This window comes from Heterocephalus glaber, unplaced genomic scaffold (genome assembly GCF_053883595.1).
Source record: "Heterocephalus glaber isolate CG9 unplaced genomic scaffold, H.glaber_assembly_v1.0 deba00001606, whole genome shotgun sequence".
Lineage (NCBI taxonomy): Eukaryota > Metazoa > Chordata > Mammalia > Rodentia > Bathyergidae > Heterocephalus > Heterocephalus glaber.
In genome coordinates, this window is record NW_028258377.1 from 37214349 (window position 1) to 37231772 (window position 17424).

Genomic DNA, 17424 nt, shown 5'->3' on the forward strand with positions numbered 1-17424 from the left:
TGATTTTGTAAATATTTTCTCCCATTCTGTGAATTATCATTTTGCTTTCTTAATAGTGTCCTTTTCTATTTAGTTCTCTTATAATAATTTCTCTTTATTGATATCATTATTTGAAGATTGTGTTCATACTTTTCTTTAGTTCTTTAGACTTTCCTCTGAACATATTTAAGTTAGCTGATTTTAAAAGTGGTTAGTGGACCGGGGATTTAGCTCAGTGGTTCCACCGCCTGCCTCAAAAGCACAAGGTCCTGAGATCGATCCCTGGAACCAAAAAAAAAGTAAGTCCAATATCAACTTTGTCAGGGAAAGTTTCTGTTGAGTGCTTTATTTCCTGTTTATGGGTCATATTTATTTCTTTGCATGCCTCATAAATTTTTGTTGAAAACAGGACATTTTAAATAATTTGGCAACTGTGGAGGTGAATTTTCCATTTCTTTCAGGAACTGTTGCTGTTACTATCCTGAACTAATTTTGTGAAGACTGTGTTTTTTCACATCAGTTGGGTTAGTGGTCTGCTAATAAATGAGTAAACAGATTTAAGTTAATTTACAGAGTTCTGCAACTATCATCAAATCTTGTTATAGAACATTTTCATCAGTCCAAAGAGATTCCTCTTGCTTGTTTTTCCTCAGTCCCAGTATCTTTCCCCTGATTCAGGCAACCAGTGATTTGTTTTCTGTCCACAGGTACACCTCTCCTGAAGCTTCTGTATAAATGGAATCATACAATATGTGGCCTTTTATATATGGCTTCTTTTACTTAGCATAATGTTTTTGAAGTTTATCTTTGTTGTAGCATGTGTTGTTTACTTGCTGAGTAATATTCTATTGTATGGATAATAGTATATTTTATTTATCATATACCAGCTGACAGACATTCGATTATTTTCAGTGTTTTTTTGAGACAAGGTCTTGCTCTGTAGTTCGAGTTGCCCTTGAACTCAATATGTAGCCCAGCCTGGCCTCAAATTCATGGCAATCCTCTTGCCTCAGCCTCCTGAGTGCTGGGATTACAGGTGTGTTCCACCACACCTGGCTCCCTTCCATCTTTTGAATGTGATTTACCTTTTCAGTATTGTTTGTCTTGTTTTCATTTCATTTTGAAGTAATGGATGGAGAAGAAATTAAAAATATGTAACTATTTTTACATAGGTTCACTGTCTTAGCTAGTTTTTCTCTGTAATTTTGGAGCGATTCCCCAGATAAAGAAACCTCATTTTAATATATTTCATTTTCTGTGTTTTTTTAGATTATTCATCGAGATATAAAACCTGAGAATATTTTAGTGTCCCAGTCAGGAATTGCCAAGCTCTGTGATTTTGGTTTTGCACGAACGCTAGCAGCTCCCGGCGACATTTATACAGATTATGTGGCCACACGCTGGTATAGAGGTGCAGAACTAGTATTAAAAGATACTTCTTATGGAAAGTATGTGTATTTGGGGACCCTGCCTGGCCTTTCCTTACTGCTGACACTGTCGGCCCTCTTTGTCTGGACTGTGGCCAAGAAGAGCGACTCCTCTAAAGGAACAGAAAGATCTCATACCTGTAGCACTAGATGCTTTCCCTCGGGCGATCCCACTGCAGCCCTGAGACCTATGCAGGCTTCCTCAGGATGTGTTCAGGCTTCTCGGGCCACACCGTTAGCAGAGTTGCCTCCTCTGTTTAAGCTCTACCTTTTGCAAATTTTAAAGTCATTTAACTCCTTCTGCCAGTATTGTAATAGGATCTGCCAAGTTTCCTGCTTCCTGGAAAAATGGCACCCTCTTTGGAAAGACTGGCAAACAATAATTTTTAAATTGTTCTGTACCAGATGCCTCAAAAGGGAGCACAGTCTCAGTCCTATGTAAAATGGCAATCTAAAATACAAATAGTCAGTCCTGGAGAACATAAAGGGACAAAGATGTACACATTCATAGAAGTGGGAGGACAGTTCTTGCATGCTTTTCCTGAAAGATTTTTTCTGTCATTATCGTAATATCTACTATTAATGAGTACATTCTGCTGGAAACCATTCTAAATGTTTTACATGCATTAAGTCATTTAATCTTCACAACAACCCTGTGATGAAGGTACTGGTATTATTCTCTGTTTATTTAGCTGTGCTTTGGATTAAACTCAGAGCCTTGCCATGCAAAGTGCTTTATCATCGAGCGACACCTTCAGCACTTTCCCCTTTTTTTGTTTTGTTTTGTTTTTTGCGGTACTGAGGATTGAACTCAGGGCCTTGCGCTTTCGAGGCAGGCATGGTACCACTGAGCTAAATCTCCAGCCCCTACACTTTCCCCTTTTAAAGAAGAGGACATTGAGGCACAGAGCTAAAAATGATTACTTGAAGTTACACAGGTGATGTTAATGGCAGAACCAGGCTTCTAACTCAGGTGGTCTGGGCTTACAGTCCATGCCCAGGGTGCTTCTCAGCTGTACAAAACCATCTCTGTGCCTCCTACGTACAGTGGAAATAACAGCAGGGCCCTGTCATAGGTTTGTTGTGAGGCTTAAATGATTTGATATGCTAAGAAGATTAAAATACAGTAAATGCTGAATAAATGTTTTCTATGATTTGGAGCTCTGCAAACTTTTTCCCTACATTCTTTTTGCCTCTGGGGATACTATAGCCTTCATAAAAATCTATGTCCCAATTGCCTTTGTTTCATAATGTAGTTTAAAGCCTTTATCCTCTTCTAGACCATCTAGATCTACTAGTTTATTATTTGTAAATTTTGTGCCAGTTTGTTTTTGTGTGTGTGTGTGTGTGTGTGTGTGTGTGTGTGTGTGTGTGTGTGTGGTACTGGGGATTGAATCCAGGGCCTTCACAGTGAGCTACATCCCTGTCCCTTTTTATTTTTTATTTTGAGATAGGGTGTACCTAAGTAGCTCAGGCTGGGTTTTCAACTTTTGTTTGTTTGTTTGTTTTGTTTGTTTTTTGTACTGGGGATTGAACTCGGGGCCTTGTGCTTTCGAGGCAGGCGCCGGAACCACTGAGCTAAATCCCTGGCCCATGGGTTTTCAACTTTTGAGCCTCCTGCCTCAGCCTCCCAGAGTGCTGGGATTACACCTAGCCTAATTTTTGACATGGCCTAGTTCTTCCTCCAGCTCAAATATTCTCTCTTGCTCTCTCTGTTTCAACCCCCTTTCATCCTCGTCCTTGCCCTCCCCCCCAAAAAAATAAGTTCCTTGAAGACAGGTGTAATCTCTTGTATTCTACATGGCCAGAGTTAGTGCTTTGCACTAATCTACCTTTATTTTGTGATAACTTTTTTGAGATATGATTCACATACCATACAATCACCCATTTGAAATGTACAATTTGGTAGTTCTTAGTGTATTCACAGAGTTGTGTGACCATAACCACCATAGTTTTAGAGTATATTTATCAACCCCAAAAGAAACTTGCACCCCCTAGCATTTACTCTCCATTTCTTCCCAATCCTTCCAGGCCTCGGTAGCCAGTTAGCTACTTTTATTCTGTGTGAAGGTGCCTAGTCTGGATGCTCCCTGTAAGTGAAATTATACAATACCTGGTCCTTTGGGGCTGTCTTCTTTCACTTAGCGTATTGTTTTTGAGATTTGTCTGTGTCGTAGTCTATATCATACTTCATTTCTTTTTGTGGATGAGTAATATTCCATTGTGTGACTATACCATGTTTTTTATGATTCATCAGTTGACAAACATTTGGCTTGTTTCTACTTCTTTATGATTAAGAATAATGCTACAGTAAACATTTGTACAGATTTTCTTGATTTATATTTTTGTGTCTTTTGGGTATATACCGTATGTAGGAATTGGAATTGTGGTTCATTTGATCATTATATGTCTAATCTTTCTTTTTTTTTTTTTTTTTTGGTACTGGCGGCAAAACTACTGGGCTAAACCCCCAGCCCATATATTGAATCTTTTAAAGAACCGCCAGACTGTTTTCCAAAGTACTTCCATCAATGTTGCATTCCCACCAGCCAAATGGGAGACTACATTTTCTCTATATCCTTGTATGTCTGTAAGCTTATCTGTTGAATCAAGACCATTTGCTTAGCTGAATTTTTTAGTCTGAATTTTGGTTATTGGATACCCATAGGGGAATTCAATGTGTTTCTCTGTCTTTTATATTTCCTGCAAATTGGCAGCTAGATCCAGAGGCTGGATTAGTATGAGGCTCAGTCCCTTTGGCAAGACTATAGGGATTATTCTCTTCTTTGATCAGGAGGCCCATATGTTGTGAATATCTTTTTGTAATTTTAGTAGCCATTATTGTTTAATGGCTAGATCCATCATTCATTTGCAAAGTGGTGGCATTTTAACTTTATCTTCTCTTTTTAAATTATTACTTAGAATGCTTTTTTAAATTTTTTTTAATACTGGGGATCGAACTCAGGTCCTTATACCTGCAAGGCAGGCAGCAGAACCACTGAGCTAAATCCCTAGCCCTAGAATTTTTTTTTTATGAGCCACATGTGGTGACACCCATCTGCAAACTCAGTACTCAGGAGGCTGAGGCAGGAAGATCATGAATTCGAGGTAAGCCTGGGCTACATAGCAAGTTCAAGGCTGCTTGGACTATGTAGTGAGACTCTGTCTCAAAAAATCAAAATTTAAATTTTTTTTTTTTTGGTACTGGGGATCGAACTCGGGTCCTTGCACTTGCCCACTAGGCGGCGAAACCACTGAGCTAAATCCCCGGCCCCTCAAAATTTCAATTTAAATAAATAAATAGCAAAAAGGAATACTTTTATAGAGGAACATTTTTCCTCCTCTGGTTACGCACTAATGTAGTTCACGTAGAAAAAAACCCAGGGTAAAGGATTAATTTATTTACCAATTTTAAGATGAACCACAGTAAATCCCTGACTTATGAAGGAGTTCCGTTCTGGGGTACATTTGTAAGTCAGATTCATTTGTAAGTCGAACAAAGTGAGTCTTATACACCTTCAACACAGATATACAATGTGTATTTCTTTGCGCTTCCCAGCAGTCCCCTCCACATATACTGCTTTTCCTTTTGCTTCCAGACAGCCTGGGCTCTGATTAAGCACCACACTGCTGTGCACCATCACACTGAGCAGTGAGCACCCAGCAGCACAGCTGTCTAAATGTTTGGCATCTGTTAATATTTGTAGTACGAGGTCCATTTGTATCTGTGAAAGTTGGCAACTCCAGTGTTTGTAAGTCAGTGACTTACTTAGCTCCAAAAGATGACCTCCAAAAGACACCAATTAAGTTTTTAAAAAGTAGGCTGGAAGTGTAGCTTAGTAGTAGAGTGCTTGCCTCACAGGCACAAAGCCCTGGGCTCAGTCTTCAGTACTGTCACGGATTGTCATGGACTTACACATATTGAATGGGTTTCATTGAGCTGTAGTTGTAGGGACAACAGAGCAGACCCTATTCCCCACTCATCACAAAGGTCGTGTCCACATTTCTGAAATAAAAAACAGTTTAGCAAGAGAAAATCATAACAAATTTATTTTTAAAAGCTTTATGTGACATGGAAGCCTTCAGAAATGAAGATCCAAAAAACAAATGTATGTGTTTTCATGCTAAGTCTGATGAAAGCTGAGGATAGTTGTGACAAACATGATTGGAAAGGGTTATGTTTTAATAGTAATCGACTGAGAGGGGAAAACTCATCAAGGCCCGTTGGTTGAGATCCTTCTCTACTTTTCTGTGTGACATCTCCCTCTCCCCTCCTCTGGGAGGGACAAGACCCCTCTGGAGTGAGGAAAAGTAGGAAACCAGGGAATTGGGGGAAAAGGTCAGAGAGTGTCCTTTGTGGGTTTTATGATTTGCTTTTTAGGAGAGTAGTTCTAGTTTCTATGCCACAAGTTGGGGTTTGGGGAAGAGAGAGGAGGGCTGGAAAAGGTTAGAGACCTTATTTCTGAGGCCCTTCCAGTCTCTTTCAGTTCAAAATCCTCAGCATGTCCGGGTGCTATACTTTGGGATATTACAATATACATTTCCAGTGTTCCAGGTCCAACAAGCAATTATTTACGTATTATTTTATACAAATTGCTTGAGCCAGGGATTTAGCTCAGTGGTTCTGCCACCTGGCTTGCAAGCACAAGGACCCGAGTTCGATCCCCATAACCAAAAAAAAAAAAGTGTCACATATACAAATTGCTTGTTAAAACAATTAGAACAAATTATGCATTTGTATTGCCTTTTTAATTACATAATTACCTTTGTCAGTGCTCCTTTTTTTTTTGTATGAATTTGAATTGCTGTGCAGGAATACTTGCCTTTAGTCTTAAGAACTTCCCTTAGCTGGGGATGGTAGTGCATGCCTGTAATCTCAGCATTTGGGAGGCTGAGGCAGGAGGATTGCTGTGAGTTCAAGGCCAGCCTGGGCTACATAGTCAGTTCAAGGTCACCCTGAACTACACAGCGAGACCCTGTCTAAAAAAAAAAAAAAAACTTAGTATTTTTTGTTAGGTGGGTTGGCTAGCAACACATTCTTTAAAAATTCTTTATTTTGGGCCAGGGATGTAGCTCAGCCACAAAGCTCCTGCCTGGCAAGCATGAGGTCCAGAGTTTGATCCCTGGTACCAAAAAAGAAAAAAGAAAAGAAATGAAGATGAAATAAAGATTTTTTTTTTTTGGTACCAGGGATCAAACTTGGGACCTTTCGAGGCAGGCAGCAGCACCACTGAGCTAAATCTCTGGCTCTAATCTTCATTTCTGAAAGGTATGAGGTTTTTTGTTGGGATTTTTTTTTTCCCCCCAGTATTAGGGATTGAACTCAGGGACTCGCACTGAGCTGCATCCTTAGCAAACCCCAACCCCCTTTTTTCCCCATCCACTTTTAAGACACTAAGGATTGGACCCAGGGCCTTTGCACTGAGCTACATCCCCAGCCCTTTTTTATTTTTTATTTTGGGTCAGGGTCTCACTGAGTTGCTCAGGCTGGGTTTAAATTTGTGATCCGTCTGCTTCAGCCTGCCAGAGTGCTGAGATTACAGGTGTGTGCCACCACACCACACCTGGCTTTTCCTTCTTCTGAATAATTTGAATTATTGTGGCACTGTGTCCTGCTTCCACTGTTTCCACCGAGAAGTATGCTGTGTGTCTTATTGACATTCTCTTGTAAATGATGATTCATTTTTCTATTTCTTTCTTTCTTTCTTTTTTTTCTTTTTTGGTACTAGGGATTGAACTCTGGACCTTGTACTTTCGAGACAGGTGGCAGCACCACTGAGCTAAATACCTGGACCCCATTTTTCTCTTTCTGCTTTTCAGGTTTAATTCTTGATTTTGAATTTTGGCACTCTTACTATAATGTATTTCTTAATGGATCTTTTTGTATTTGTCCAAGTTGAAGTTTGTTGGGCTTTGTAGGTTATGGTTTTGCAGTAAGTTTGAGGACTTTTTGTTAATTATTTCAGTAAGTATTTTTTTCTTTTTCTCTCTTCTTCCATTCTAGAATTCCCAGTTGTTATGGTTAGGGTCTAGATGTCCCCCCAAAGCCTCACGCAGTAATAGTTGGGTGAATCTAGAGTGTGTGAAGCAGGGATTAAGGATGGGTGGTTACTAAATCAGCACACCAATGTTTGGCACCGCCCTAATCCTGGCAGCCTGGATAAAATATAAGGGACAGAAAGAGGCTTGTCTTTTCCCTTGTTGTGTTGCTCTCTCTTGTCAGCCACCATGAACTGTTGCCCCTCTCCCATGTGCCACCCTGCCTTGGAGCCAGCCGATAATGGACTGAAACCTCTACAAACTGTGAGCTAAATAAACCTTTCCTCTTTTTGGTACCAGGGATCAAACTCAGGACCTTGCACTTGCCAGGCAGGCGGTGAAACCATTGAGCTAAATCCTCGGCCCTGTAATGGTTAATCTTGATTATCAACCTGATTGGATTGAGAAACACCTAGGAAATTAATAAGACGGACTTCCGGGAGTGTCTATGAGAGTATTTCCATAGACAGTTGGGATGTGGTAGGCAAAGCAAGAAAGGAGACCCACCCTGATTATGAGTAGCACCATCCATTAGGCCAGGGTCCTGGATAGAACAAAAGCAGGAAAAAGGAAGAAGCCTATAGCACAGGTGCTCTCTCTGCTTCCCAGCTACCACGAGGTGAGCAGCTCTGTTCCACCATGGCTTTCTCCATGATGATTCTGCCTCACCACAGATCTAAAAGCAATGAAGCTAGCTGACCATGGCCCGAAACCTCTGAAGCCGTGGGCCATAATACACCTTTTCTCCTTTAAGCTGATTTATTTATGTCAGGTATTTCATCACAGTGACAGAAAGCTGGCTAATACAATGTCCCACATTTTCTTGAGGTTCTGTTTCCTTCTTCATATTCTTCAGCTTGCAGAATCCCTATTGATTCATCTTCAAGTTTATGGAAGTCTGTTAGCTCCTCTAGTGAATTTTTTATTTAGTTATACTTTTCAATTCAAAATTTCCAATTTGTTCTTAATAATCTCTCTCTCCTGATTGATATTTTGTTTGATGTAATACTATCATGTATCTTCCTTTGCCTCTTTAATCATTCTTTTCTGTAATTCCATGAACATATTTATAATGGTTGCTTTGAAGTCCTTTATGCCAAACCCAATATCTGGTTACTCTTAAAGGTAGTTTGAGCTCCCTACCCCAAATTACTTCGGATAGAATTCTTTGTATGACTTGCAATTTCTTGTTAGAACTTGGACATTTTAGATAACATATTGTAACTACTTTGAGTACAGGACCCCCCACTCTGGGCCTTGTTATTGTTTTGTGTTTGTATTATAGTAATTGGCTGAATTATTTTAATGAAACCTATTCAACCCCCCCCCATGAAGTATTAAAACTCTGTAGTTATAGTTACTATTAGGGAGGCAAAGCTTTGGGGAAGCCCACCTGGGATGATAGTGGTATTCTCTCTTTCCTTTATTGCTCCTAGCTGTTAAATTCTACTAGTAAAAGGGTGGTTCCTCTATTGTTTTCAACACTGTTGTGGGATTTACATTGCTCTACAAACAATTCCAGTCATTTTGTGGCTCCTTTGAAAGAGTATTATATATGGTGGCCACTATTTTTTCTGATATCAAGACTTCTCCCAACTATGTTACTCCATCGCTCTTTTCTGCAAAGTAGCTGGTCCTATAGTTTGTGTCATCATTAAATACATGAAACTCTATGCAATCACCTTTTACCACATCCGCCAATTGAGAAGAATTTTAAGCTTGAACTTTTCTACAGTCTGTTGCAAATACAGTTGATTCCTTTGGAGATTAGGCGCCAGCTATTTTATGGCCTACTTCTTCTCCTAGGTAAAATCTTTTCCTGGTCACTAATTGCAATCTTATCTTCTATATCTGAAATTCTGTCTTCACATTGGCTCATTCTGCTGTGTAAACTTTCAGTGGAGTTTTTAATCTGCTGGAAATCTGTTTGCCTCTGTTTTATGGATTCCATTTATTTCCTATGTTGGGATTCCATCATGTTCCTCAGATCCTCTTTTTTTTAATCTGTGTCCTCTCTAGATTTGTTAATCATGTCTTGCACTTTGGGCACAATCTCCGTTGTCGTCTGAGAAATTATTTCCGATTTCATTTTTTCCAGATCCTCTTTTGTTGCCAGTTCAGGCAGTCCAGGTGGTTGAGCATCAGAATGTTATATCTCGTTTCTGTTTGGGGTTGCTTTAGGTGATCTGGAAGTCTGGTTTTGAGGCTTGTTTATGTGTCTTCTCATTTCAAGGAGGAGGGAGGGGTCTGTGCTGCTGGCTCCTGGAAGGCTCACCTCCTCAGCACTGGGAGCAGCTCTGGAATGCTCCTCCTCCTAGGCAGAATCTTTGAGCTGGGGTTCTAGAGCTACTTAAAGTTATTGTGAGTCTTCTCTCTAGGCAGTGTATTTGATCTAAGAGCTCAGTGCTCAGTCGGAGAGACCAGTAACCTGACGTCTCCTCAGCTTCCTTCTCCTGGAATGAAACTGCCACCTCATGAACTAGATTAAGTGGTCCTAGTATTGTCTCTGTGCTAAACCCAAGGTGGAGCCATTGGTCCATGTGTAGGGGCGTTTTGGAAGAAGGGATTCCAACTTTTGACCTTACTCACCCAGGAGTTGGCCTCAGCAACAGGTGGCGGGGGGAAATGAGCAATTCTGAAGTTCTGTTCCTCCAGGGAAGAAAGTTCTTCAACTGGGAGGTGGAGGAGGAGGGAAACCTAGCATAGACTAGGTTGCCTCATTGAGCTGAGATTTGCAAAGGAGGAAGTTGTCATGGTCCTCATACCACAGACTCATCTTTCTTACCTGAGTTCAGTTGTTTCTTATTTCCCAGGGCTGGAGATCACACCCAGGGCTTCATGAATGCTCAGCAAATGCTCTGTCATTGAGCTATACCTCCTGTCATAATTGCACTTTTAAAAAGATACCCACTAGTTTTGTGGAGGAGTAGATCAGCTGACAGGTTCTCTAAGTACATCCCTCTGTATTAAAAAAAAAAAATCCCACCCTTTACTCCTGCATGTTACAGGTAGGACTGGTTGGATTTGCTTTTCTTGAGTCTAATATTGTCACTTTCCATAGTAGGTAGTAGATATGTTTTGGTTTCGTTTGTTCCAATGGACCAGTCATTTTTCTGCAAAATACTATGATAGACCTGAGGAAAAGAGGTTGTCTCCACAACTGAGCTAGGATTTCAGTTAATGGGGGAGTCTTGGGCCAGGGATTTAGCTCAGTGGTTCCGCTGCCTGCCACACAAGCACAAGGTCCTGAGTTCGATCCCTGGTACCAAAAAAAAAAAATGGGGGAGCCCTTTAAGACTATTGCTGCAATGATAATAAACTAGATATTTCCTTTTACATTGCTCTTTGTTTTGTTTCCGTGTGCTTTGGTTTTTTTGTGGTTTTTTGGTACTGGGGATCGAACTCAGGTCCTTGTGCTTTCGAGGCAAGCCACAGAATCACTGAGCTAAATCCCTGGTCCTGTGCTTTGGTTTTTGAGACAGGGTCTGGTCACATAGTCCATGGCTAGCCTTGAACTCACACTCTTGCCTTAGCTTCCAGAGTACTGAGATTCCATGCAGGTGGCACCACATCTGCCTTCCATTACTTTTGAAAGGCCTGCCTTGATAATGCTGTAAATTTTCACAGAGATTGGCTTACCTTCCAAAATTGTACTGTGAAAATTCAGATCAAAGAAAACTGGTTTGTCTAGGAATGTGTTTTGTGTCTCTGTGAAGGTTGGAGTGGGAATTGCATTCTGTGGGAGAACACTTAAATATAATTTACTTAAGACTTTGAGGGCTAAAACTTGGCCTTAATTTTGCTGGTTGTCACTAAAACTTACTGATTTCCATTAAGTTCTTAAAATTTGTGAAATAACCAGACTTCTAAGTTCCTATTATATCATCCAATTGTGGTTAATAGAGACCTGAAAAATTGTGTACAGTACCATCAACTCCTTTATTTCTTAAAAATCATTATCTAGACACACATACACACACACACACACACACACACACACACACACACCCTTCTGCCTCATTCCTTTTAAACATGAAAAGGAGCATAATATATATTGTACAAAAATTTGCTTTATTCCTTTTTATGTCTTTCTTTTTCTCTTTCTTTTGTCCATTTTTCTTTTTCTTCTTCCCTTTCTTTCCTTTCTCCTTCTTTTGTAGTGGTGGGAATCAAACTCAGGCCTTTGTGCATGCTAAATATGCCGTATCCACATACTGTATCTCTGAGCTGTATTCCTAGTCCCTCTTCTCTTTGTCTTTTTTTTCCTCTTAAAAAACAAAACAAAACAAACAGCTCTGGAAAATTTTATTAAAGATAATTTTTGCATAGTTTACTTTTACCATTCTGTTCTGTCGTGCTTCCATGTTAGAATCACTTGGATCACTGATAACCAATGTGCAAACTCTAGTATTTTTTGCACACTGTTCCCACTTCCATATTATAGCCATTGTAGGTGTTTGGGGTTTTTTTTAGGTATCGGGGATCAAACTTAGGACTTTGCACTTGCAAGGCAAGTGGCAGACCATTGTAGTTTTGACCAACATGATATAGCACTATTTTGTATATCTTCAAACCTGGGCAGTAGTTGGCAAGGGTGACTGCTATTTGGATTTGGAATGTTTCCCCAAATCCTGTGTACCAATCTTGGTCACCAGTCTGTGGTGCTATGGGAGGTCATTGAACCTTTAGGAAGTAGAGCCTCATAGAAAGAAATTAGGTCATGGTGAGTATGTCCTTGAAGCCATATTAGGTTACTGGCCCCCTTTCTCTGTTTCGTGGCCGCCATGAAGCGAACAGACCTGCTCTGCCTTGCATTTCTGCTGCCTGATGCACTGTACCACCACAGGCCCAAATCACCTGGGCCAAGTGACCGTGGACTGAAACTTCTGAAACTGTGAGCCAAAATAAATTTCTACTCCTTTTAAATTATTTACTTCAGCTCAATGGTCAGTTTCACTTTGACTTATCTGATCATCTTCAGAATCCATTTGTACCCCAGCATGTACTTTCCAGTTTTCATAACTAGTTGGAGCCTATAGTTGATCAGCTCTAACAGCTTTTTCTACAAAGCAAACATTTAACATGGAACTGAAGCCCTTGTTAATATCTCCCTCAAAACTGGATCTAGCTTTTTGAAGCTGAGCCCCTTAATAAGTAAGATTTATGAAGTTGAGGGACTCGGTTATTGAGAGAGCCTCTTGGGTTCCCTTGTGACCATTCCAATGCCAAAGGGGCATGCTGTTTCCCTATCTGTCTGTCTTTCTTAAATTAATAAACTTTAATTTTTAGAGCAGGATTTGATTTATAGAAAAGTTGAACAGAAATTGCAGAGCTCCTATATACTGTTTGCATTCTGTTCTTACATTTATTATCAACATCTTATTAGTATGAAGTATTTGATATAATTGATGGATGACCAATATTAATACATTTATTGTTAACTAAATTCTGTAGTTTATGTTAGGGCTCAGTTTTTGTGTTATCTTTCTTGGGTTTTGGGGGATTTTTTTGGTACTGAGCATTGAACTCAGGACCTTGTCCTTGCGAGGCAGGCGGCAGCACCACTGAGCTAAATCCCCGGCCCTCTTGGGTTTTGATAAATGTATAATGTCATGTATCTTTCCCTTCAGTATCCTACAGAGTGGTCTTATGGCCCTAAAAGTCTTTTGACTTCTACCTTACTTTTCTTCTCTCCAACTGCTTTAATTGGTGACATTGATTTTTTTCTGTCATTATGCTCTAGGCCTTTCCACAATATCATGGTTGGAACCATACAGTTTGTGCCTTACTCCAGACTGGCTTCTTTGACTTAGCAATATGTATTAAGGTCTGTGTGTGTGTGTGTGTGTGTGTGTGTGTGTGTGTGTGTGTGTGTGTGTATTTGTTGAAAGCTCGTTTATTTTTCCTACTAAATAATTTTCCATTATATGTATGTACCATGGTTTATCTATTCACCTATTAAAGAATATCTTGGTTGAAAAATTATAAGGCAAGTTGATATAAACACTTCTGTCTAGGTTGTTATGTGGACTTAAAATTTCTAGATTTTATGTCTTGTTTAGCTCTATCAGAAGCTGCAAAACTCCCTCCAAAGTGGCCGTAGAGTTTTGTATTCCTATTAGCAATGAATACACATCTGTGTTGCTCTGCTTCATCACCAGTTTTTTGGTGTTACTGATTTAGATTTTAGCCATTCTAATAGGTATGTAGTGGTATCTTCTTTTTATTTTCAATTGTGTGGTGTATGATGTTGAGCATATTTGTATAATGTTTATTTGCCATTTATATGTCTTCTGTGGTGAAGTGTGTGTTTATATCTTTTACCCACCTGTAGATTGGGTTATTTTATTATTATTGAGTTTTAACAGTTTTTTGGTATATTTTGAATACAAGTCTTTCAAATATTTTCTTCCAGAATATGACTGGTCTTTTCATTGTCTTCACAGTGTCTTTCAAGAGCAGAAGTTTTTAATTTTAATGAAGTTCAACTTACCAATTTTTTTTTTTTTCTCTTGTGGATTAGGCTTTTGGTCTTGTATCTAAAAACTCATCAGCAAACCCAAGGTCATCTTGTTGGTTTTTTTTCCTATGTGATTGATTAGAAGTTTTATTTGCCTTTTACATATAGATGTATCATCTATTTTGAGTTAATTTTTGTGAAAAGTGTAAGATTTATGTCTAAATTCTTTTTTTTTTTGCATGTAGATGTTCATTTGTTCTAGCACTAGTTGTTGAAAAACTAGTCTTTCTCTATTAAATTGCCTTCACTCTTCTCAAAGACCAGTTGAAGAGTTGGAGGTGTAGCTCCATGGTAGAGTGTATGCTTAGCATGTGCAAGGGCACTGCCCTGAGTTCAATCCCTAGCACTACAGCAACAACAAACAAACAAGACCACTTGTCCATATTTGTGGGCTTTCTATTGCTTTGATCTGTCTATTCTTTCACCAATTATAATATTATATTGTGCATCTTGAAGTCAGGTAATGTTAGTACTTTTTTTTTTAACATTGTGTTAACTATTCTGGGTATGTTGCCTCTCCATATAAACTTTATAATCAATTTATTAATATCTAAAATAATTTTAATTGACAGATAAAATTATATATATTATGTATATCATGATTTTTTGAAGTATATATACATTTTAGAATGACTAAATCTAGCTATTTGATATATACATTACCTAATTATAATATTTTAAATTTACTGAGATTTTGATTAGGATTGCATTGAGTTTTTATAGGAAGCTTTAAAGAATTGACATGTTGGTGATATTGTCTTCCCATCGACAAACATGGAGTATCCATTTATTTGATCTTTTAAAAAATTTCTTTCATGAACTTTGCTTTTTTGCACTTTGCCAGTTTAATTTGGCAATCATTCCATTTCACACACATAGATAGACCTCCCTCATTGTTTTTAACAAGTGAATAATATTTCCTTGTGTATTTGTACAAAATTTACTCAGCCATTCCCCTACTGATGGATGGTTAAACTGTTTCCAATCTTTCTCCACCACAGAGAGTGCTGTAGTGAAATTCTCATGTAATTTATCTTCATGCATATATCTTAGAATAAATTTCTCAGCATAAAGGTGTACAGTCAAAAGTATATACAATTTAAATGTTTTTGCCAAATTTCTTTCTAAAGAAGTTGTATAGATTTAAACTCCAAGGATATGTGCTCGCTTCGGCAGCACATATACTATATTAAACTCCAAGGATAGGACATGAGAATATTCATTTTCCACTGCCTTACTAAGATAGCAGGTATCAATTCTTATAATCTTATTGTTTGAGTCATTGAAGAATAGATCTTATAGTACTTATTTATATTACATCTAAAAGTGAGGTTGAGCTTTTTATCTGTTCACAAGTCCTGATGTTCATCACAAGTCTTGTTGATAAAAACAACTATAAAAAGCATCCTCTGGAAAAAATTTGGATTATTACTGATTCATGGTGGATTATAATAAATAAAATGTAAGTGGTAAAATATTTGAGATTTTTAATTTTTATTTTTAAATATGAGAATTTAGTATTTAATTTTAATTCATAAGCCGCTAGTAATAATATCCTTTTGTAAGTATCTGAAGTAATTTTAAAATTAGCTACTTTTAAGCTGGAATACTTCCTGGCTTCTCATACAACTTAAATACAAGTTATGTGATGTTATTAAACTGATAATATGTAATGTCCATCCTAAAGTTAGCATATATTGCTACAGTGAAAACATAAATGTTGCCACGTAAACTCTGCTGTGTGAAGCCCTGGATCCAATTCCCAGAACTGGTTTTAAATTTTTTTTAAGGTTAGAATAGATATCTTACATATTTCTGCATGAAAAAAAATTTACTCTGATTTGTTTCAGACCTGTGGATATCTGGGCTTTGGGCTGTATGATCATTGAGATGGCCACTGGGAGTCCCCATCTTCCTAGTAGTTCTGATTTGGACTTACTCCATAAAATTGTTTTAAAAGTAGGTAGGTATTACTGAAATATTTTGTTACATATCTATTTTTTTCTTTTTTTTGGTACCAGAAATCGAACTCAGGGCATTGTGCTTGCCAGGCATGTGCTGCACTGCTGAGGTACATCTCTGGTCCTATTACATATGTAAAACAAATATTGCCAAATCAGTTCTGCTTGATTCTTAAACTCAGTTTTTCTGCATGAGAACAAGGAAGCATATTGTATTAATAGATGGTGCCAGATGGGTACCTGGGGCTGATAAAGAAGGCACAAAATTCTGTTTTTACAAATAATATTTTCTTTGCCAGGATACAACTAGCTAAGCTGTATGTTGATGACTGATGCTAAGAAAAATAGTCCAATAGGAATATACTTCAGTTTGCCTAAAATTTATTTTGAAATTTTGGCTTCTTCAAGTATTTGTGCTTCCAAACAAGGACTTTTAAACAGTAAGGTTGAGTCAGATCCTTTTAAGTGTTTGGAGATAGAAAAATAAAATAGTCAGAAAATATCCTTTTTGTGGGCTTGGGTAGGTATTGAGGATTGAACCAAGGGCCTTTGCACTGAGCTATGTGTCCAGCATTTTTTTCTTTTTTTTCTTTTTTTTGAGAACTCTCACTAAATCACTAAGTTGCCCAGGCTGGGCTCAAACTTGTGATTCTCCTGCTTCAGCCTCCCAAAATGCTGGGATTACAGGCCTGTGCCAGCACACCTAGCTCTCTTTAACAACAAGAACAACAAAAACCCACAGCAGGCACGCCCTACCGAGGTTCCGAGTTGCGCAGAAGATACCAAATCACCCTGCTGCAGACAGGCAGGTCTGCCCACGCCCTACCGAGGTCCCGAGTCGTGTGGAACATGCCGAATCAGCCCGCTGCAGACAGGCAGGTCTGTGCACGCCCTACCGAGGTCCCGAGTACCGCAGAACATGCCGAATCAGCCCGCGCCCCGGCAACAATCCACTGGATCCCCCCCCCCCCCAACTCCTCTCTACAGCCACCTGGTTCCACGCTACAAAGATGCAGAGGACAGAGGACCACCAGACCATGGTACTGAGTCCCGCTGCTCCCGGCCCAGAGGTAGGGGCTTCTGAGCCACCGTCCCACTGCTCCTGGTCCAGAGGAAGGGGCTTCCCAGTCACCATCCCTTCCGCTGCTCCCAGCCCAGAGGAAAGGGCTTTTGGGCCACCTTCTGTCTCGCTGCTCCTGGCCCAGAGGAAGGGGCTTCCGGGCCACCATCCCTCCCACCGCTCCTGGCCCAGAGGTAGGGGCTTCTGAGCCGCCGTCCCACTGCTCCTGGTCCAGAGGAAGGGCCTTCCCGGCCACCATCCCTCCCGCTGCTCCCAGCCCACAGGAAAGGGCTTTTGGGTCACCATCCCTACCGCTACTCCCGGCCCTTGTCCCACCTCTTCCAGCTCAGAGGAGGTAATCTGTGCAGGCGCTAACAGCCCCCCGGCCCAGTCGAAATGAGAAAACACGTAAATAAGTCTCAAAACCAGACTTCCAGA

General features: G+C 39.5%; 1 protein-coding gene across 2 annotated transcripts in view; it reads left to right on the top strand.

Annotated features, from left to right (window-relative positions):
- Positions 1-17424, top strand: part of Cdkl3 (cyclin dependent kinase like 3) — a 61720-nt gene that overhangs the window by 12815 nt on the left and 31481 nt on the right. Inside the window, exons 3-4 of one of the 2 annotated variants that reach the window (XM_087194963.1) lie at positions 1249-1427; positions 15816-15928. In XM_087194963.1, coding sequence (XP_087051089.1) covers positions 1249-1427; positions 15816-15928 — 292 coding nt within the window. Of the gene's footprint in view, positions 1-1248; positions 14563-15815; positions 15929-17424 lie in introns of those variants that run through there. The other variant, XM_021242923.2, reaches the window with a different exon arrangement.